This window comes from Simochromis diagramma, unplaced genomic scaffold, assembly GCF_900408965.1.
Source record: "Simochromis diagramma unplaced genomic scaffold, fSimDia1.1 OVJJ01000284.1, whole genome shotgun sequence".
NCBI lineage: Eukaryota > Metazoa > Chordata > Actinopteri > Cichliformes > Cichlidae > Simochromis > Simochromis diagramma.
Window position 1 is genome coordinate 4,241,031 of NW_024386871.1, and position 22,851 is coordinate 4,263,881.

Below are 22,851 nucleotides of genomic sequence, written 5' to 3' on the forward strand. Positions count from 1 at the left end.
AATGATATGGTTACCCACAAGTGCTACAGGGTGTGTAATTTTATACATCAGTGATTTCATAAGCGACGTCAACACTGCCGTGAAAATAATGAACCTCCTTCTCTTCTGCCCACTAGTGGAAAGGAAAACGCTGTGATACCTCACGGATGCATTCATATGTATTTATATTCGCGATGAGACGCTGACACTCATTACATTACCATTAGCCCTGTAAAACTCAATGTGAGCGAAAGCGGAAGTATGCTACAGAGTACCATCTTGACTTACCGATGAGTTTCCGCCCACTTCTTCCTCTTACCAATGAGCTGTGCCGGCTCGGATTCCTCCAGGGCCGAGGGAGTTCGCGGGAAACCGGGTATAGTAGGGATGCAGCATACATAACTCGGGAGTTTAACCGCTTTCTTTGTTACAAAACCCGTGTGACATTACCGATCAATTTTAAGCTAATGCCGTTAAAAACGGAGCAGTGACACAGCTTTCTTACCCTCTATGCTAATATCTGGTGCTAGTTAGCGGACTCACATCGTGCATCACGTTGTGCTTCATACGGCTGAACAGGAAAAAAATACGGCTGAGTAGGAAGAGACAAAGAAGTGCCGCTGTCAGGCACATAAAGGACCTGGTAAAATGAGTCTCTTCAATTTAGACCGGTTCCGTTTTGATGAGAGCGCATGCAGCAAGGACCAGGTTAACGGGTCAAAAAGTCCAGAGTCTGAAAAGGAGAACAAACCAGGTAACCAGCAGCTACATGTAAAGGCTAGCTCTGCATTGCTGATAGCTAGATGTGTTGAAATGCTATCGTTAGCATGACCTGTATCACTTTAACAGCTCAGCATGGCTTTCCCCCGCAGCAGTATTGAGGTAGATATTTAGAAATAATTCTTTCAATCTATAGCTGGCCATTTACACAATCAAATATTACACCTACAGCATAAAAGACAACAATTGTTAAGCCATTTCAGAAATCCTATTAGAGATTTGAGGTGATGTCAGTCTAATCTTCATCTTTTAGCAGCATACAAACACTAAGCTCAGTATTATGATGATGTCTTGTGTACCAGGGTTCACAAGTCAACCATAATTTCAGGATTTGGTCCTTTTCATATCCACCTTCTTTAACTTCAAGTAGTTCCATGCATGTGGTTATGTTCCATGTTTTGCCAAGAAAAACGTAAAAGCAGACATGTGTCATACAATTTGTAGTATCACTGGTCTTCTTCACTGGTATTTTTCCTGCAAACATTAATTTTAATATATCGAATGAAATTTCTTTGTCTGCTGTTAGGAAAACATCTACCAACATGTTTCTGCTGTCTTTTTTTCCCCCAGCCCAGACAAAGCCTGTCAAAGCCCCACCAAAATCCATCGCCCGAGGAGTTGTTTTTGAGGAAGTCTTTACTGTTGATTTAGAGGAGGATGAAGTCATTTCTGAACCAAAAACCAAGATGTCATTAACAAAAAACTCCAAGTGTGTATATGCTAAAATAACTAGTAATTATTTTTTTCCCCCCAAATGTATGCATTCATTCACTGATCCACTGCATATTTTAGAGTTGTTATCTTTCTTTTATAGCAAGCCTGCTGGTAAAGCATCCCAAATTGTAGTGCTGGATGATACGGATGTGGACAATGAATTGGATGACAAATTGAACAGACTAATGGAGATGTTTCCTGAGCTGACAAGACTGGATGCGCTGGAGGTGAGTTTCAATAAAAGTTTTTGTATCTTTTAGGGATGCCACGATTAGTCAACTAGTCACGATTACGTCGACTATCAAAATCGTCGACGACTGATTTAATAGTCGACCTGTCGTTTGAAGCTTTGTAAGATCACAACAGACGCAGGAATAAGTAGTAGGATTTAAGAGTGTAATAACGGACTGAAACAGAAGATGGCAGCACTGCATGTACAAGGATACCAGCTGCTGTTAAACCCCGAAGAAGAAGAAGTAGCCCTGTCCCAGAATTCATAGCACAACCCAGCTCAGTTTCCAACAATGGCGGCAGCTAGTTAGTTTTAATATTACTCTTATTCTTTCTGGGTCACAAAATAAACATTTAATATATGTTCAGACAAGAATGTAGCTGTGTAAACCTCAAATATCTGCTCAGTTTATCAAGACAGCACTACTTCGGCAGTAACCGATTTACAGCACTAAATCGGTTTGGCTGAGATTAAAGTTAGTTTTTACACAGCTGAATAAATGTCAAGAAGACAACTGATTATCAGAAGTGTGAGATGCTCGAGAATATACTCCGGTGTCCCGTTATATTTTAGATAGCAAGGAGTTTATTAAACTTAGCTGAAACAATCAGCAAATTTCATGAAAATTTAATAAACTACCATCTTGTCTTTATTTTTAGTTAGGACATACCTTAAACACTTAAAGCTGTAAGCTAATGATAGTTATATAAGAGCAGATGCATGCTGGTTCAATTGACCCTGTGCACGAGAAAATGCTAACTTCCTGGTTTGAGACTGGATGTGGGGTTGTACATTTCCAGTAGCTTTACTTTGCGGTCAATCGCTACTGCGAAGATATACTCCAAAATCATGTCCAAAACGGAAGATCGCGTTAAGTTACAAAGAGCAGAAGGTGGGAACACTCACCACTGTTGTGTCATAAAAAAATCTAATGATCAATTTTGACGTTTAAAGAGTTTAGATCGATCAGTTGTTTACATCACTCAACACAAGCAGAACTGCATCACTGCAGCAGAAGACACATCGTCCACATTCAGAAGCACATCTCTGTATAGTGACTGGTCTTATGATTTAAACAGGCAAATGTTCAGCATTCAAACTACAGGTGAAGAATAGTCAAACCAGATGTTTCCCCCGTTATGTCAAGATCAGCTAGTCTAAGTACACACATACACAGCATGTTAACAAACCGTGAAAAAAGCCACACAAAAATGAATGATTGCTGGTAACGGTTTTTATACATTAGTATTTACAAAGGGTATGTTGTGACTTACCTTAAAAAATTACAGCGGTCCCTCACTATAACACGGTTCACATTTCACCTCGCTGTTTCGCAGATTTTTTAGTGCAAGTTTGCATGCTTATTTTTTTTACGTCACCTTGTGTCCTGCGTCCTGATCGCTGCAGACGATCTCCTCCGTGCCGTCTCTCCTGTACAGTACACAATCGCTGCATCGATCACTAGCAGTGTGACTCTGAAGTGCGGTACTGTATGTCCACGAAACGTTTTGCACCGTCAAAAAATAAAATTGGCTACTTGATTTCACCTATGGCTGGTTATTTTTAGAACATAACACCCGCGATAAACGAGGGACAGCTGAGAAATATAACATTTTTAGAGCTGGGTGATATATCGAGTTTTTAAAAAATATCGATATATTTTTATACGAGATATAAGATCTGACAATATCCTTTATATCGATATAGTCTATGTTACGTTATAATTATACTTGTGGAGCCGCAAGTTTGCCTCTCTTTCGTCCACTTTCGTCTTTACGCAACATTACTCGGCCTCGCCTCTCCTTCACTGAACACAACTCCCCCTCCTCCCCCATCGCTTCACCTGCAGGAAGCGACAAGATGGACACGGCAAATCTCCGTTAACGAGTTACTGCGCATCGCCCCGTGCGTGGGGCTGGACGGCGTCAATGTGTTAGCTAGCTAACCACGCTAACGAGCTAACCACGCTAACGCCATGCAGCCCAGAGGTGCTGCACGGACTAAAATCCTTTCATTTTCTCAAAAGTTGACAGCGTGCCTTATGTATGAATTCTGGTTGTGCTTGATGGCCGCGAACCGATTTTATGTGGAACACGGCGCTCAGCAATCTGTCAAAAAATGTTTTAGTACGACTTTGGTAAACTACGGAGCTGCACCGCTTGATGGATTATCAGAGCATTACGGCTGAGCCTCGCGGAGTGATACGTACTGTGCTTCAACATAATATTACCCTGTGTATAAGGACCATAAATGGCACCTGTTAAGAGACGTGGTTGCGAAGCGGATTTAAAAACTCCAGGCTGTCAGTCACGCAGTACAAGTTGGGAACAGAGCAGCTGTGAAATCTGTCTTTGTTATTGTGCTCAGCGTCTTTTAGTTTACATTTTGACTGCACAATTGTGAGCTTTTTGTTATGCACAAAAACAACATTGTTTTCTTTTATTTATGGAGCATTATTATTTAATAAATGCTCATAATTTAGTTTTGAGTAAATTTTATGTACATCTGCTCTATGTTAATAAAAGTGCCTGTGTGACATCTGGGACACAGCTTTGACTAAGAACTCTCTTCTTGTTCTTACTTTATGGCTTTAAAAAAATATATCGAGATATATATCTTATATCGCCATCCAGCTAAAAAATATCGAGATATGAATTTTGGGTCATATCGCCCAGCCCTAATTTGAATCCCTTTTCTCTTTTGCTCTGAGGTGCGGGGGAAAAAATATCGACAAGTCGATGAACATCATTTACAGATACAGTGGGGCAAAAAAGTATTTAGTCAGCCACGGATTGTGCAAGTTCCCCTCACTTAAAATGATGACAGAGGTCAGTAATTTGCACCAGAGGTACACTTCAACTGTGAGAGACAGAATGTGGAAAAAAAAAATCCATGAATTCACATGGTAGGATTTGTAAAGAATTTATTCGTAAATCAGGGTGGAAAATAAGTATTTGGTCACCTCAAACATGGAAAATCTCTGGCTCTCACAGACCTGTAACGTCTTCTGTAAGAAGCTTTTCTGTCCCCCACTCGTTACCTGTATGAATGGCACCTGTTTGAACTCATCATCTGTATAAAAGACACCTGTCCACAGCCTCAAACAGTCAGACTCCAAACTCCGCCATGGCCAAGACCAAAGAGCTTTCGAAGGACACCAGGAAAAGTATTGTAGACCTGCACCAGACTGGGAAGAGTGAATCTACAATAGGCAAGCAGCTTGGTGTGAAAAAATCAACTGTGGGAGCAATCATCAGAAAATGGAAGACATACAAGACCACTGATAATCTCCCTCGATCTGGGGCTCCACGCAAGATCTCATCCCGTGGGGTCAAAATGATCATGAGAACGGTGAGCAAAGATCCCAGAACCACACGGGGGGACCTGGTGAATGACCTGCAGAGAGCTGGGACCAAAGTAACAAAGGTCACCATCAGTAACACACTACAACGGCAGGGAATCAAATCCCGCAGTGCCAGACGTGTTCTGCTGCTGAAGCCAGTGCATGTCCAGGCCCGTCTGAAGTTTGCCAGAGAGCACATGGATGATACAGCAGAGGATTGGGAGAATGTCATGTGGTCAGATGAAACCAAAGTAGAACTTTTTGGTATAAACTCAACTCGTCGTGTTTGGAGGAAGAAGAATACTGAGTTGCATCCCAAGAACACCATACCTACTGTGAAGCATGGGGGTGGAAACATCATGCTATGGGGCTGTTTTTCTGCCAAGGGGACAGGACGACTGATCCGTGTTAAGGACAGAATGAATGGGGTCATGTATCGTGAGATTTTGAGCCAAAACCTCCTTCCATCAGTGAGAACTTTGAGATGAAACGAGGCTGGGTCTTCCAACATGACAATGATCCATAACACACCACCTGGGCAACAAAGGAGTGGCTCCGTAAGAAGCATTTGAAAGTCCTGGAGTGGCCTAGCCAGTCTCCAGACCTCAACCCCATAGAAAATCTGTGGCGGGAGTTGAAAGTCCGTGTTGCTCGGCGACAGCCCCAAAACATCACTGCTCTCGAGAAGATCTGCATGGAGGACTGGGCCAAAATACCAGCTACTGTGTGTGCAAACCTGGTAAAGACCTATAGTAAACGTTTGACCTCTGTTATTGCCAACAAAGGTTATGTTACAAAGTATTGAGTTGTATGTTTGTTATTGACCAAATACTTATTTTCCACCCTGATTTACGAATAAATTCTTTACAAATCCTACCATGTAGATTCATGGATTTTTTTTTTTCACATTCTGTCTCTCACAGTTGACGTGTACCTCTGGTGCAAATTACTGACCTCTGTCATCATTTTAGGTGGGGGAACTTGCACAATCGGTGGCTGACTAAATACTTTTTTGCCCCACTGTATATTGGGTAAATGCCCAAGACATCTATAGAAATGTAAATCGCCGCTTGATTCATTCATTTGCTTAACTTGTTTTGGACCGTAAACCAGGCGCGAACAGGACACCGGAAACAAAGCTCCCCACAGCAGTTTCCGCACCGGAAGTAGCATATGCTAACGTGCACATAGTCAATAAGTTGTACGTGTTACGTCCAATGGATGCATGATCTGATTAGTCGACTAATCGCAAAATTAATCGGTGACTAGTCAACTATCAAAATAATCGTTTGTGGAAGCCCTAGTATCTTTATGCATTAATGCCAGTTGCCAAGTATAAAACATTAGGGGTGAATGGGTTTTTTTGTGCCAATAAGAGCTCAATGGTCTGTCCATTTCAGGCTACATTTTTTTTTTTTTTTAGCTAATTCTTTGCTCAGTAAATAATCAGCCCACTAATGTTTACGATTGATTTTCTTTAACCCATGTTCATTTACTTTAGTTAAATTTGTGTGTGGCCTGTAAACTGCTAGCATTGAATATAACTTCTTCATAGAGAATACCTAAAATAAGTTCTATATTTTTTATGTTTGCTTTAGAAATTATTTAGTGTTTAAAAATCAGAACCAGCCTGCTGCCTGGTTTTTGTTTGTTTTGTTTTTTTTTTAATTCAATTTCAGCACCCTTCCCAAATGTAATATTTATAATGGTGATTGAAAACTGTATTTATATATTAGCCACTTCAAATGTAGTCACTGTTCATTAGACATGATCCGTTCGGTTTTCCTTTCAGATTGTTGAAAGTACAAGCACACTGGATGGGGCTGTAGCTGCTTGCCTTTTAAAATATGGTGATAAAGAAGGTAAGTATTTATTTTACTTTTCATATTGAGGTTTATTTTATAACTTAAAGGGAAATCTTTAGTTCTACAAAGAATATACCAAATCTAAACCTATAGAGAGTAAGTAAGAGTAAAAAGAAAAAAAGAAGCAATTATTAGGTGTGAAAAATAATTATTCCAAATATATGAGCATGTTATTGTAAAAATAACATCCTCTTAAAGTGATTAAAGTAGATAGATCTGTTTCTTAATTAGTTAGATTTATTAGGAACACTGTCTGTTTTGTCCTCTCAGGCCCGAGTGAAAGCAGGAAGAGAAAGCAGGATGGAAGCAGCAGCTCTAAAGACAGTGTTGAGATTCAACCTAGCAAGAAGACAAAACCATCAGCGGTAAGCCTTCTAACTGTGTCTTAATGGTTTAAAATGGGAAGAATTGTGCATCTTTGCGACACTAATGGTGACTTCAGTCATGATACAGCATGAAAACAGTGTGCACAGAACACTGGGAATACTTTAATTTTCTTTTAAACAGAACAAAAGCGTGGTTTACAAGAACTGACTCCTGCTTTGTTTTGGTTTTTTGTAAATTAAAATGGTAATTTTATTGCATTTTTTAACGGACAGGCCTCTGATGAGGAAGAAAATGAGGACAAAGAGCCAAGCTGGGAGAAGCAGGCATCTATGGTCAGAAGACTGCAGAAGAAATTTCCTGACCAGGACAAGGAGGTGAGTGAGAGACGTCTTAAATTCACAATGTCGCAATTAACATTTCCACTGATGTAAAAAATATGTTATAAAAACTGTATAAAATGGCCTGCAACACTGCAGTAAAAAGTAAATGTGTCAATGTGCCACTTTAGTTCGGCTGGTGAGAAGGCAACCCTTGCTGTAGTGTCCTGGTTCAATTCCACCCTGGGAATTCCCCTTCTGGCTCTGCCTTCTTTTTTACATGCCACAGTCCTAGAAGGCCAACAAGTAAACTTAAAATATACATACAGTGCTTGACAAATTTATTAGACCATGACCAAGTGTATGGTTTTTACCACAGCTGCCTTCTACAATGGTCTATCCACCAGTATGTACAATGTCTTTAAGTGAAAGTTTTTGTTTAAAACAAGATTTCTAAAATGTTTGTTTTCATCCCCTAATAAATGTATTAAGCACCGTATAAAGGTGGAGAAGATGTAGTTGAACATTTACTGATGAGTTCAAAGAAAATTACATCGACACAAAATAGTAAGAAAAGGAAGTCGGTCAAAATTACAGCTGTTTCTGAAACAATGTTTTGTGTTAGTTTGACGACTGATCCGTAGTCTGTGTGTTGTAGGAGCTGAGGATGGTGCTGCAGGAACATGACTTTAATTTTGAAGATGCTCTGCAGGTTCTACAGATGTTCTCAGACACAGGTGCAAACACAACAGCTGTCATCTGAATATTTTCACTGTTTAACAAGCAGTTTATATGTACTTTCAATTTAATGTTGAAGTGCTTAACTGGTTCTGAAACCTCCGTTTGTTTTCTGATATTAGATAATACAAGTTTCAGCTCGCATGGGTCAGAAGGAAAGGTATCCAGCAAATCAAAGGAGAAAGACGAGTCAAAGAGAAAGTTGAGGCCCCGAAAAGACCCGAAAAATGCTGAAAAGAGGCAAGACCATGACAGTACAGATGATTCTGAAAATACAAAGGACAGTGAAGATGATTCTGACTTGGAAGACAACGAAGACTCCAAAGAGAAAAGTGCCACTCTGTCTTCTTGGATTGTAAGAAAATCTGGTCCAGCGGCTTCATCATCCTCTGCCAACAAAACTACTACCTCTTCCTCGCTGAAGTCCTCTTCCTCTTTATCTGCTGCCCAGACTTTGTCCAGATTTGCCAGTGGAACCAGCATAGCTAAAAAGCAGGCGGCAGAGAGAAAGAGGAAGGCGCGTGCCTCCGATGAACATGTCAGTTCAGAGGGCGAAAACGACTATGAAGACACAGTGAGCAGCGAGTTTGAGGATTCAGATGATGAGCTGGACTCTAAAGTAGGCATGACAGAAGTGAAGAGGGAGATTCTTGCATTCTTCCAGGATGCATCACTAGACGAACTGTCACTAATGTCTGGGTGCTCCATTAAAAAGGCACAGAAAATTGTGGAACTGAGACCCTTTAAAAGCTGGAAAACCTTGGTAAGAGGCCATGTGTTTCTAAACAAGAAGCATGAAACCACAAATAGATTTCCAGCAGATTATTTATGTTAAATAAAACAGTTTGATAGAGTTTTTGTCCAAAGAGGTATAAAAACAAAGGGCTGTATTCACAGTCTGAAATCATCTGACTGAATGCAACCTTTTGTTTATGCTGTATTGGCTTGTTCTGCAGATAACATGCTCTGTTCAGCACAATAGTTTTATCACAATAGTTTTCTTTTTCTCCACACCTCTATCATCAGAGGGTAAATATGCAAAGATGGATAAGATTTATCAGAATGTGTACAAATAGAGTAGTAATGACTCCTCTCTATATTTAGTCAGATTTATTTGTCATGTTAATTGTTGTTTGATGTTTTTCTCCTCCAGGTTGATGTTCTCAATAAGAACAATGGACTTTCAGAAGACTTGCTGGTGGGCTGCAGAGTCGTCCTCAAGGAGAGGAAGGTTGTCCTGGGGCTGATGTGCAAATGTGAGACGATTTCATCAAAAATGGTCAAACAAGTCACTCAAGTGATGGAGAAAGGGACAAGAACCATGAAACAGCCCACAGTGCTCAACACCCAGTGAGTACAGTGTAATTCTTGAAAACAGTTTGTGAACCATCTTAAATTTCTTAAGTTTTTGTGTAGTATGACCAACATCAGATTCTAATGCAGGGGTTCAAAGTAAATATTCTGAAATGTACTTCTAGAAATTAAAAGAAAACTGTCTCCGAGAGTTCAGGCTGTGTTAAAGAATAATGGGGAAATAATAGTTCAGTGGTGGTAGCGTGTGGGCTGTTGTGGGGAGCTTCAGACTATCTGCAGAGTGTCTGTTGTCAAATTGGGGCAAGTGTCAAAAATATGTGGTATAGCCGGTCTGTGGGCCGCTCTTACATGTACTGCTATTGGTTCATCTGTCAGCCATGGGGAAGAATGAAGTTACAACATGTAAAGAGCCGAAGTGAAACAGTGTTTAAAAAAAAAAAAAAAATGTCTCCACTGCAGTCACTGTTTGTACTTTTCATGCTATATTTTTTAATGGGTTTTTATTTGCACAATTATTGAATGTATCTCTATAAAAAGACGAGGGTCAGTTCAAGATATTTGTGCAAACTGTTGATTGTTTCAATAATTTGTAACCAAAAAATTGAAATTTCGTAATAAAAAAAAATCAGTTCTTTATTATAACAAGATTGTTAAAAATGTCTTTACAGAACTTTAAAAAATATTTTGTAACTTGATAAAGGAGGCTTTCTGTTGTCATTTCAATGTATAAGACAAGCAAATGTGATACAAAAAACAAGCGAGTATGATGTGCAGAGTATTAGAAAGAAATGTCTGAATGTTTTTGCTACTGAGTGAAAGCTGAACGATCTTTAACTTAACTCTCCGATGTTGGAAGGAAAGTGCAGAATTTGCAAACAGTGTAGGAACCAATGTAGGAAGACTGAGGTGATTTGTGACCTCAGAATGAACTTGGCCTTAACTGCTGTTATAACAGCTTTTCATCATTTTTCCATAAATTATGCATTACGACTTAATGAATGAGTCAGGGTGTGTTTGGAAAAAAAAGACAGACCTAGTTCTTTTTCTCAGTCTGTAATTATTGTTGTTCTTCAGGTTCCAGCTGAAACCCTATCAGCTAATTGGGCTAAAGTGGCTGCTGCTTCTTCATGAACACAAATTGAGCGGTATCCTCGCTGATGAAATGGTGAGGCAATAACCTTGGGACCTGTTGTTAAATGTTAAATCCGACATAAGTTTGTATAAGTTTGTTTTTTTTCTTCCCAAAAAGTATAAATATGGATACTGAATTAAAGCAAATGTGTTGTTTTAGCCTAAAAATGGCAAGAGAGCACTGATTTGTGCAGTTGGTCAACATTTTGTTCTTAATATTGTTGAGAAACAACAGTGTTCAAACATAAGTGTTTGAACACTGTTGCTACTGTTCGTGTCTCATGTCTGATTGTATCGCTTTGTCTCTTTCACTGTCCAACCTGCAGGGTTTAGGGAAAACTATCCAGGCTATAGCATTTCTAGCTCAGCTGTACCAGAATGGTATTGAAGGGCCTCACCTCATCACTGTGCCTTCTTCTACACTAGGTAATGAACTCCACATGTCACGCGCTTTGCCACTTCACTTTATACCGTGTAATCTTTCAGCTTGAATAATAGTCCACATAGATAGATAGATACTTTATTGAAATTATAACTTGAAAATTGAAACAGAACAATATACATACAGATTTTTATCTTCATTAACATTTATGGTACAAACTTCAATATTTCCATCTGAATCTTTTTATTTATATAAAACCTAAAGAAATGACAATTTCTGACCTGTGTTGTTTTCAATCTGTCTCGTAGATAATTGGGTCAGAGAGATGAAACTCTGGTGTCCAGATCTCAAAGTTCTCGTCTATTATGGTAAGGTTATAGTTAATTAAGTGTTGCTAGAAATTAACTGAAACAGTTTTAGGAACTCGAGGATTTGTGTTCTGTGGAGCATGTTGTTCACATGTAAATATGCATAATCTGTGGTGATTGTTAGAAGTTTAGCTGGATGTCACATGTCTGCTGTGTGCACTTGCACAATTAAAAGTTTTTTTTAAATTGTGCATTTGATTTTTGCTTCAGAATGTTTGTATCTGACCTTGCTTAAAAATCTAATTTCCTCAGTTTGTAAACAAAGCATTGTGTTTGTGTTCCTTTATTCTGTATAGGATCTATAGAAGATCGTCGCTACCTCAAACATGACATCCTGAATGGAGATGTTGACTTCAATGTCATTGTGACCACGTAAGCAAACACAGATCACTCATCATTTTAGCAAACATGCTACCAGGAGATCGAATTAGTGCAGTGAAGAATGAGCTCCTGGAGGAAACGATAGAAACTTTTCACTCATACCTTTGCTTTTATTTCATTTGTTTGTTTCTTTACAGTTATAACTTGGCAATAGGAAATGACAGCGACCGCAGCCTGTTTCGTAAGCTGCGGCTGATATATGCCATTTTTGATGAAGGCCACATGCTGAAGAACATGAACTCTTTGCGCTATCGGCATCTTATGGCTATTAATGTAAGCTGACCTCTGTGTAGTCTTTTTTTTTTTTTTTTTTTAACACCACTGTGGTTTTTCTTTGTTGCGCCTAATGGGGTTCGGTTTCTGTCTGGTTCCCTGTAGGCAGAGCATCGCTTGCTGCTGACAGGAACTCCGTTACAGAACAACCTCTTAGAGCTGATGTCTCTTCTGAACTTCATCATGCCATCTATGTTCTCCAGCTCCACTACCCAGCTCTCAAAAATGTTTTCTATGGTAAGTGTCTGTCAAGTCGATTTTGTTTTGACAGAAGTGGGATTTTTTTGTACTTTTTAAGCACTAAATAACTCCAGAATTACAAGAAAATGCAACTCCTTTCTCTTTCTTCTTATGTTAAACTGTAGTCGGTCATGTCTTCTCTTATTAAATAAGAATTTGAGTGATTAAAACAGCTCAAATACCAAAACAGGTGCTGCATCAAGGAACAGGGTTTGAAAATAAACTTGAGCCTCTGAAATTAACTGATTATTCATTGTCCCCTGGTTTTCACTTTAATTACAGACAAATGTCATGATCTTTTGTTTCACAGGTTAAAACAGTGCAAGAAGAACATGCAAAATCTGTTTAGTAGTAGCGTGTTCTGTTGTTCTGTCTCCTATCTGACTCAAATTGCTTGTTACATTGCATGTTAGAAATCACATGAAGAGCAGAGTCGTTTCGAGAGGGATCGTATTTCTCAGGCCAAACTCATCATGAAACCTTTCATCCTCCGACGGATCAAGAGCGAGGTCAGTTAATCTGAGAAAGTTGCACATTTGTACTGTACAAGTATTATGAGAATTTCAAGTATTTGGAATGAAAGCCTGCATTACAGCTTTCGTTTTTTGGCCAAGATGTGTGAAACTCTTAATAGTAATGAACTTCAAGTAATAATCGAGTTAGAATTAAATAAATATTCATACACTTTCTATGAAAATCCTTCTTGTCTGGAGTTGATCTTATTTAAATGACTATTTGGCTAAAAGATAAGCTTCCAGGAAAAACTAACAAACAGTTTTAATCATACACATTTACAGGGATTATATGTACTAATTAACTAATGGTGCTCCTTTTTCCCCCCCAAGGTCCTTCAGCAGCTTCCAGCAAAGGAAGAGACGGTGGAGTTCTGCTCAATGAGTGAGAAGCAGCGGGGTCTGTACCAGAACCTCTTTCAAAAACTCAAATCCACCACGAATGGCGAAAGTAAGCCCCACATTAAATGAACTGGGTGGAATTAGAGCTCTTTAGTATAACTCGGGATACTATTTTACAGTAATATAGAACAATGTTTGATTAATAATTCCTGACATGCATCTTCTCTTCAGAGCGAGAGTTGTGTAATGTGATGATGCAGCTGAGGAAGATGGCCAACCACCCTCTGCTTCATAGACAGTACTACACCACTGAAAAACTAAAAGCCATGAGCAAGCTTATGCTCAAGGTGAGGATACTCCCCGACAACCACTGTTTGTGTTCTTTATTGTGTTTTGTTTGTCTTGTTGGCTGAATTATCGATTAGCTCATGCTAAGACAGTGAGCCCTCCGTCCACATTTCCGAAGAATCACTACTATGTTCTGGAGGACTCCTTGTTTTTGTGAAAGTTGCACACAGTGATCACCTAATAAGTCTTTGCTGATAGTGTTCAAGTTCAATGTCACTTTTGGTGGTTTTCAAGGGAATTTGATTCTCATTAGTTCAATACAACCAATGACATGAAAACATCACTTTCTCTGCTTCACACATTACAACAACCTTTGAATCGTGAAGTTACTGACATTCTGGTTTTTCATTCTGTTATCCAGAAACGTCTTCAAGTTGTGATATTTAGCTTGTAGATTTGGCTCACAACACCAAACATTTAGATTTCTTTGCCATCATCATTTTTTGGATCCTGGTACGCTGTTGACTAGCTGAATGCTGGACTTTGATTTAGTACATTTTCATACATTTTGGGTCGTCTCTTTTTCTCTCTCCTCAGGAGCCAACACACTTTGATGCAGATCCTGTTCTGATACAGGAGGACATGGAGGTGATGTCAGATTTTGAGCTGAATCGTCTGTGCCAGCAGTACTCCACTATCAGCTCCTACCAGCTTGAAAATGATCTCCTGCTTGACTCTGGAAAGTTCCACCACCTTACAAAGCTGCTGGCCTCACTTAAAGAGAAGGTAGATAGAAATATACCGAACCATTTCGTTCTACGTTTTTGATTTTTGGAGCACAGGTTTAAGATTTTTTTACAGCACAACCTTCCTGTCGTCATACAGGGGGACCGAGTGGTATTATTCAGTCAGTTCACCATGATGCTTGATATTGTGGAAGTGCTGCTGAAACATCTTATGCATCGTTACATCAGACTGGATGGATCCACACCCATAGCGGACAGGTGGGTTTCAAATATTGAAATAAGATCATTGTAGCTAACAAGGCATCAAGCATTTGATGTTATTAGGTCTAAATCTTTTCCTTTAAAATTATTTATTGGACTTCATTCTTGCGGTTCTCAGTCATATAGGTCATGCTTATCTAAGGAGCTTGGAAAGAAAAGCGACTAGACTTCTTTAAACTTCTTTTCAGTCACTTTTTTTCCCCCAAGCTCCTTAGATTCTAGTTATATTCTATGTTCTGCAAATCAGTAGAATAAAATTGTAACGTGATTTAAATTTAATATCTAAAAGGTCACGTTGTGCACATGTGGATGTCTATACAGACACTTTGACTGGAACTTCAACAACATCAGATATTACATTACAGTAAAGGCACCTTAAATCCTGCAGAAGTGTTTGTTAAAGTTTAAGCTGTTTGAAAAGTTTAGCACATCTGTTATTCTAGCTGTTGCATCAGGTAAAAATGTGTCAAAATGGAACCAATGTCTGTTCAATTCAGCTTGTACCCACCTGTAGCTGTTAAATGGTTTTCTTTCTCCTTCAGGATTGTGTTGATTGATGAGTTCAACACAGACCCTGACATATTTGTGTTCCTGCTGTCAACCCGTGCTGGCGGCCTCGGCATAAACCTGACCTCAGCTAACGTTGTGATTCTACATGACATCGACTGCAATCCCTACAATGACAAACAAGCAGAGGATAGGTGTCACCGTGTGGGCCAGACCAGGTTAGATGGAATCTGTGTACAATCCTAGATATATTTTACCCAACAATGTCTTGTGATTGTGCCTTATCATGTCAGTTACTGGGCAGAAAAGCGTTTTGCAATATCAATGCAGGTTCTGTTGGGAGGAAGTTCTGTGGTTAGTATGGTTGCACACATGCAGTGTGTAGTGATGGATCTACTTCTGTGTATCAGAACTGTACAGGTGATTAAGCTGATCAGTAAGGACACTATAGAGGACTGCATCCTGCAACTGGGCAACAAGAAACTAAAGCTGGAGCAGGACATGATCTCATCTGAACAAAGTAAGGAGATATTTAAAGATATGTGCTGTACCTATTTTCACCGAAGGTTTCTCTAGTAGATAAATTCAATTAGATAAATGCATTTGTTTCGGTTTTTAAAATAAACATGAAAAAAATACTCAAAACATAAAAAAACAGTAGTGAGGATTTCATTAAGAAGTTCTAACCTTTAAGGCCCAAAGTGTGCTTCTGTTCTTTTAAACATGGTCAGCTGCTTTCACAATAAACTCCTGCAAATTTTGTACGAGTACCAAATTTGTCAGAGAGATTATTGCCCCTCACTCACGTCTGTGCTCTGCAAGCAGACACTTTGAATTTTTATTTTAGCAAGTAATACTGTCTGGCCATCTGACACTTCTCTTTCTCTGTGTGAGCACCCGAATCGATACGCTATTTTGCTTCTTTCTGTCTTTGAGTGACATTTTTAAACACCACAGCCGCTATCTTTAGCTTATGTGTACGACATATTTTTGTCAGATAAAGGTTGCAAGCCTCTGACTGCAGTGTCTACATCTGTAAATATTTGCTTTTGATTTCTGCTAAAACTCCAGCTGACTTTAAAACTGGGTCCACGTTTTATGGGGTTTTTCTGTTTGGAAAGTGCATGAATTCCAGGAGCAGTTATTGGATTAACCTGATTCTATTGTGGAAAATGTGGGAAATTGATTAACATTATTAGGCAGGTGAAGTGCAAACAATGAGGACTGAGAAGATAATCACAGGAAAATGTAGATATTTTTTGCAGTGTGTACCCTGCCTTTTGTTAACTGGAATAGCTAAGTTGGTTAGGATAATGCAAAAATAATGCTAACAAATGATTTGTCCTTTAGGTGATGAGGGGACCATACCTGAGGATATGGCATCTTTGATCAAAGCCTCACTGGGAATGTGATACACAAACATATGAAACTTGAAACTGTACAAATGCATTTGTATGGAGTCTCCTGAGATTTCGGGAAGACTTGAGTATTCTGACTGAGCTAACACCATTGTGTCTGTACTTGAGAACTGCTGTAAACCATAAACTGCCATGCAAACACTGAAATCCGATAGATCAGATTTACAGTGTGACATGGCAGCTGTGCCTAAAACAGTTTTTACATACGCACAGTTTTTGCTCTCACTTTGACTACACGACCAGTATAAACTGCATTTTAGCCTCTGCATTTTGTAAGTGTACCAAGCAGTAAAAACTTGAAAGAGTGTGATTTTTAAATCTTTAGTAATAAAAAGGTATTTAAAGTACACCATCACACTGGTCTGACAGAATTAAAGTGTCGTTTAAGTTTAAACATATGCAGTGTTGCACTGCTCCCATTCAGATAAAAGTAACATGGTGGTAAGGAGAATGATGCTTACTTGCCAAACTTTGATACAGGAAATATTTTAAAATCTAGGACTTAAAGAAAAAGGTTCGAGCATGGAGAATGGTGGATATATTTTTACCCGCCGTTCCATACAGTGTTTGCGTGTTCAGAGAAATACAGTTCAAATAACAAGTATACTGAAAATGTTGTTCACATTAAATTCCTCTACCATTTCTGATTTAAAATTTGTGGCTGCATCACATGCATATGGACTCTGTCAGTGTTAAGTGTAATGTCTTACATTTCATCCTGTTGTCATCTTCTAATTACATATTTAGGAAAGGCAGACTGCATCAAGCATACAGATATTTTAATTCTTATCCTGGTATGTAAGAAAAAACCTATGGTGCTTGCATTTCTTTCATAGCTGTTTCTACTCCTTTAATTATCGTGCCGAGAGAAGACTTTTCGATTTAAGGAAGCAGCTGCCGCATTCGTGTACTGTATAAGTAGATAATGTGTTGTTATTGTAAAAGTGTTACTGTAAAAGCTTTTACTAAGTCATGTGTATGTTTGTTTGTTTGTTTTTTTTAGTTTCTTGTTAAAACTGAATAATAAATATTGGAATAATTGTTTGTGTGGTGTCTATAACAATGCACCAGTAGAGGCAGCCAATGACAATTTTTTTAACTATTATTATCAGAGATTACAAAGATCCTCCCAAAGGCCAGAGTTGGTAACGGTCTGTTGTAGTATACATTGCTGAACTAGAATTACATTTCCAATTTTTCATTTGGAGAAACAGTAAAGGATTCTTTGATTAATCTAATGAAAGAGTGCCAAAATAATCACAGAGCAATAATATAAGAAATTATTAATAAACTAAAATTGGGAGGTCTGATATTTTTTCAGAAAATAATTGTTTGTATAAGTGCGTATTGTTACCTTGTTGCTGATGTAGACAGTTCCAACAGGCTTAAGAAAAGTCAAGGGTACTTAAAAATGAAACTGGTAATGTCTTGATTCAATTGTTTTTTAATTTTGGTTTATACAAAAATGCTGCTGACATGTATATAGAAGACTAACAACAAGTAGGCTATCAAAATGTATCAATATAATAGAATGTACAATTGCACACTTTATCATTCATTATATATGTATATCATTAGAATGCATTCACGTCAGATTAAAAAATTAGGAAAAATTTGTTCCTGTAAAAATGTGCTCAAATACCATTTTGGTGCACATTTTACCAAGTTGTTCTGTCATATAGGCAAATCACAAGAAGGACTTAATGTCTTGGAAAACAGAACCACCAGATGATTATATAGAGTACTGTGCAAAAGTCTTGAGCCATATCTAATTCCTTTTTGTTTCCAAGAGTTTATTGTAATTTTTAAAGTGTCTTTGTTTTTATTTGATCACTCATTTAAAGTCCAGTCCTTGTACCTTGTACCATGCAACACTGACCCATGGCTTATTCAAGCATAATAAAAAGCACCTATTCCAGTACTGTCTATACACAGATAGCTCGGCAAAGAAACAGTTTTAAGTTAAAAACGGTTAAAACTTGACATATTTCAGCATGGTGTTCAGCGTGTCCTTAAAAATAGGAGGACTTAAATAAGTCAAAGACCATAGATGGTATCTGAGAGAGAAATCTGCTTTTCCAGTTTATCCATCGACCAGTCACTGAAGCATCATCAGAAATGGTCTTAAGAGAAAAATGGCTGTTGAGGAGCTGTTCAAGTAAGGGAAAGATAAAAGGCTGGGGCGTGACCAATTACACAAGAACTGGACTGAAAATTAAAAGCAACGGGTCTTAACAGCCACAGCCATTGTAAGACATGGTTGAAACTGACTTGGTTTGGGGCTGCATTGGAACCAGTGGTTTTGGGAATCATCTGAATGGCCACAGCTTCATTTTTCAGCATGACAATATTCTATCCATGAATGCAGTAAAAGCATGCATGGATAGAAAAACACAAACGCTCAGTCATAGATCAGAATCTGAACGTCAGCATTATTGAAGCAGTCTGGGGATCATCTTGCCAGAGAACAAAGCAAAAAGTAGCCAACATACAAAGTACAGCATTGGAATGTCCTTCAAGAAGCCTGGAAATCTACTTCTGAAGGCTACTTTAAAAAAAAAAGACAAGAAAGCTTGTCTAACAGAATTCAGTCTGTGTTGAAGACTACAGGTGGTCATACCAAATATTGACTTTTAAGCTCATTACAAATGTACAAACCCTTATTTTGTCTTAGATTTTTTTTTAAATAAATGTTGATCTTGTAATGTTTGTTGCTGCACCTATTTCCTGTTTTCATAGCAAAATATGAAGGAAAAAAAGAAATGAGGTACAGACTTTTGCACTACTGTAAATCCATACCTAATCTACTCAGCATTGGGGGAGTATCGTCCACACCTATATCCTGTCAAGTGAGCATCACAGTTGATTCTGTAGGTAAAATAGAGAACTCCTTTGCGCAGCTGACAGCTTAAGGAATGAATTCCTCGCTCTGGAAACACAATACACCTCCCTGCAATATCATTGTAAAGCACGTCCCTATCCCAGACTTCAAACCTCAACTCCTGACCCAGTTCCACCGAGCCAAAGTCATAGGTGGCATTCCATATCGGGTCATTGTCATCCATCACCGTGTCAGTCTCTTCATATATGCCATTGTAGAAGATCTTCACATAGGCATCTGTTTTTGTGAAGGTGTCTGCCCTCAGGCCTGCAGCTCTGTGAATCTCCAGTTGGAGAGTTCCTCTACCAGCCCTTAAAGGGCAGCAGTTATGGTCCAGGTTGGGAGTCGGTGAGCAGTTCTTGAAACCAAGTTGGTCTTCCTTCAGCTGGTTCTCTTTTATGTACTCTGAGACAGTCCTTATCAGATTAGCGCTGATTTGTGAATCCTCCACCAAGTGATGCAGAGGGAAGATGGCATAAGAAACCACATCGGGGTTTTCATGAAGGCTGTTCATCCAGCTGTGGTAGGCTTCAGATGGGTCCTGCTGATAGAGGATGTCAGGGAAGTACCTCTCTCCTCCAGTAACCTCAATCTTATGGGTCATGAAGCCTTGGTAAAAGCCCATGCTCATGTTGCCTTTAAAGAGGCTGTCACACCTGTTCGAGAAAGATACATTGGCCGGGAGGAAACCCAATGCCATACGGAGTTCAACATTCAGGCAGTTTTTGATCTCTGCCTCTGAAAAGCCCTTCAGGGTGGCCAGGCAGGTCCTGAAGGCAGTGATTCGCCTCACCTTACCACCGAGCTGGACCTAACACAAAACAGTAATAGAATGCATTATAACATCACCATTATTTTGCACCAGAAATGCTTTCCACAGCCTACATATTGCAGCATTAAACCCCTGTGTATCCAACAAGTTTCACTGACCTGGTGTATATAGTGTGTTCCATAAGTGTCTATTAGACGTCTGTATAGGGCTCTGTTCTGGCTTGTGTTTAAACTCTGTGGGAGTCTCTTGAGATGCTTTGTGAACTCTGCACTCAGCGGTGGATGATCAGCCAGCCTGTAGCTGCAAAAACAAAAGGCATGTGGAGTTCAATCATGAAACAACAGCAATTGAACCTTGCTTTTCTGTAAGAGGGACGATAAGCAGCTCAGTCCACTGAGTCCAACAATTCAAAAAGTAAACATTTCTCTCACATTGTAATCGAGGTCATCCTTTCAGTTGTAACACATACAACTGAAAGGATGAGCCTGTGTTGCTTTACCTGTAATAGGTGCAACTGATTTCATGAATGGCAAAAGTGGCTTTGTCCACACTGTGCTGCGAACGTGCAAACTTTGCCAAATCTGAGCGGCTTCCTCCCAGAACTGCCTTTCCAATGTTGTCAAGGCTCAAACCCAAATCCCAGTTGTTGTTAACCAGCGAGTTGGAGCTGCGCAGCAGGGAGTCCACAGAGTGGTGAAGTGCACTGGAAAGCTGCTTAGAGCAGCGGCTGAAGGGACGCCAGTCAAGCACTGAAGCTGGGAGTCTCTGAATCTGTGGAGCAGATGAAAGGCAGGAAGTGGAGCGGGATGCAGGTGGTGGAGGAAAATATAGGAAGTTGAGGGGGAGGAAAAATGCAGGAAAGTACAGAAAAAAACAGGGTGAAGAAATGAACTTGAGGCTGATAAAGAGTGTGAAGGTTAATAATAATAATAATAATACATTTTATTTAAATAGCGCCTTTCAAAGCACCCAAGGACACTGTACAACAGATAAAAACTGGAAATATACACAATGATAAAAATAGAAGATAAAAGTTGTTAAGTAGTAGGTTTCATGTTTTCACCTCTCCTTTTTGGAATCGGTTCGGACACAGTGTGCAGGTGTGGTTGTCAGCTAGGTGGGCTTTGACATTGATGACATATGCTCCTGTCCGACGCATCCGCACCACGTCAAAGCCTTCTCCAGCCAGATTGTGGCCCGGTACAAAAGGAGCTTTCTCACACTGGGACCCTGTGCCACTCCGACAGGCCTGGACACTGCAGTCTTCCAGCATAATTGGCAAAGCCAACATAAACAGGAAAATGTGTCTCTGCTGGTATCCTCCTGCACACATGGTTACCTAAAGGTACAGTGGGGGGGGGAGGGAGTCAGTGGATTTTAATGGTTACTGTGTATAAGCACATTTTTGTAACCGAGTTATTTTCCTTTGAAATAAAGAAAATGTGATTTTTTTTTTTATTGATGTAAATGCAGATGAGCTTCTAATCTTCTTAAATATATAAGCTGTAATCAGGCCACAGATATTTTGTTAAAGCTGAGAATGTGCACATTGGTGGCATACATTCTTACCTTGTCCTAGCTTTCTTTGTCCTCTACGTTTCGTTGTTGTCCAGTATTTTTTCCACAGCCAAAATAAATCTCTTGATTTTAAGTCCCCCTCCTTATTTGCACCGTTGATTGCACAGCTCGCTGTGAACAATGGAACCTCAGGCTGACGTCTCGATCCTGCTGGAAATAAAATCACGGTTGGACGAGCCTTAAGCGTTGCTGAGAGGTTGTGCTGGAAGCCTGCTGCGTGCACACTTTGGTCTATCATCTGCCTTTTAAAAAAAACATGGAGGGAGTTGCCTGGCTATGCTGCTCTCTCCCTCTCTGTCTCTCTCCCTCTCTGTCTCTCTCCCTCTCTACCCCAAGGCCTTCCCAATTTCCTCAGCATGAGCGGGTTTGTTTTTATTCTCAAGACCCAGTTCTGTAAATCCCTCACAGCCCTGTATGTCTGTGCACGTGCATGTGCATTTGTGGGGGAGGGAAATTTTGTGTAGTCACGAGAGAAAAGATGAACAGTGGTCTGAGCAGTCTTTACGGGAAATGGGCGTGTATTTATGTATGTTTGTACATGTGAGTGTACAGTGCACGGGTGTATGTCTGCTGGACTGAATCTGTGCTTTCGTTCACATAATGTCTGAGCTGGCCTGTCTGTGTGCCGATAACCTTACCAAAACCATGAGCTCAGCTTTGCCACTGTCTATTTCTGGATGTGGGTGGCGTGTTTGTGGTTTTTTCTCAGTGAGGACAAAGGAGAGAAACATGTCTTTATGCAAAAGGTTTCATTCAGTGTAAGAGGTATTCAGTTCATATTTGAATAAAGAATATTTTGTGTGGTGCCACAGATTTATGCAAGTTTTCCTAGTGTAAGTTCCCTTCACTGTTAAAATTTTGTTCTTTACACTTTATACTATACAAACTATAAAGCAGGTATACTATAAAGTTCCAGTTAAATATGCTTTGTATCAGGTCAAAGATCTAGCACAAATTCATTTGTTGTATCATGAAAAAAATTCATACACACCCTGATCTAGGTAAGTCTTTTGTGAGGGCTGTTTCTTTGCTGACCATGACAAAGTATAAAGTAAAACTGAATTAATGTTTTATTTGAGGCAAATGTACAAGCAAGATCTGACCTTGATCTCTCTAATAATCCTGTGTTTGTTTTAATGTCGGCCTTCACTGATTACCCCGT

The 22,851-nt window shown here is 39.4% G+C and overlaps 2 protein-coding genes across 3 annotated transcripts; one reads left to right on the top strand and one right to left on the bottom strand.

The window, feature by feature from the left end:
- Window positions 1-241: 241 nt before the first annotated feature.
- smarcad1a (SWI/SNF-related, matrix-associated actin-dependent regulator of chromatin, subfamily a, containing DEAD/H box 1 a) lies at window positions 242-17,499 on the top strand. 2 transcript variants are annotated; one of them, XM_040031722.1, is made up of 23 exons: window positions 242-355; window positions 1,330-1,468; window positions 1,574-1,700; window positions 6,841-6,910; window positions 7,184-7,278; window positions 7,513-7,614; window positions 8,216-8,294; window positions 8,418-9,058; window positions 9,449-9,645; window positions 10,684-10,774; window positions 11,067-11,166; window positions 11,431-11,490; window positions 11,787-11,862; window positions 12,009-12,144; window positions 12,250-12,381; window positions 12,798-12,893; window positions 13,230-13,347; window positions 13,470-13,585; window positions 14,124-14,312; window positions 14,412-14,530; window positions 15,076-15,258; window positions 15,451-15,560; window positions 16,391-17,499. In XM_040031722.1, the coding sequence occupies exons 1-23, from the start codon at window positions 301-303 to the stop codon at window positions 16,450-16,452; spliced, it is 3,093 nt and encodes a 1,030-aa protein (XP_039887656.1). In that variant the 5' UTR covers window positions 242-300; the 3' UTR covers window positions 16,453-17,499. The 2 variants fall into 2 exon arrangements, with proteins under 2 accessions (XP_039887656.1, XP_039887655.1); XM_040031721.1 differs by having other exon boundaries at window positions 275-733.
- A 1,644-nt stretch (window positions 17,500-19,143) lies between these two features.
- On the bottom strand, window positions 19,144-22,265 carry prf1.5 (perforin 1.5). Its single transcript, XM_040031723.1, has 5 exons — window positions 21,681-22,265; window positions 21,175-21,450; window positions 20,611-20,882; window positions 20,270-20,411; window positions 19,144-20,150 (listed from the first exon to the last, which is right to left on the bottom strand). Exons 2-5 carry the CDS (start codon window positions 21,442-21,444, stop codon window positions 19,263-19,265), a joined length of 1,572 nt encoding a protein of 523 aa, XP_039887657.1. The 5' UTR covers window positions 21,445-21,450; window positions 21,681-22,265; the 3' UTR covers window positions 19,144-19,262.
- Window positions 22,266-22,851: the final 586 nt, after the last annotated feature.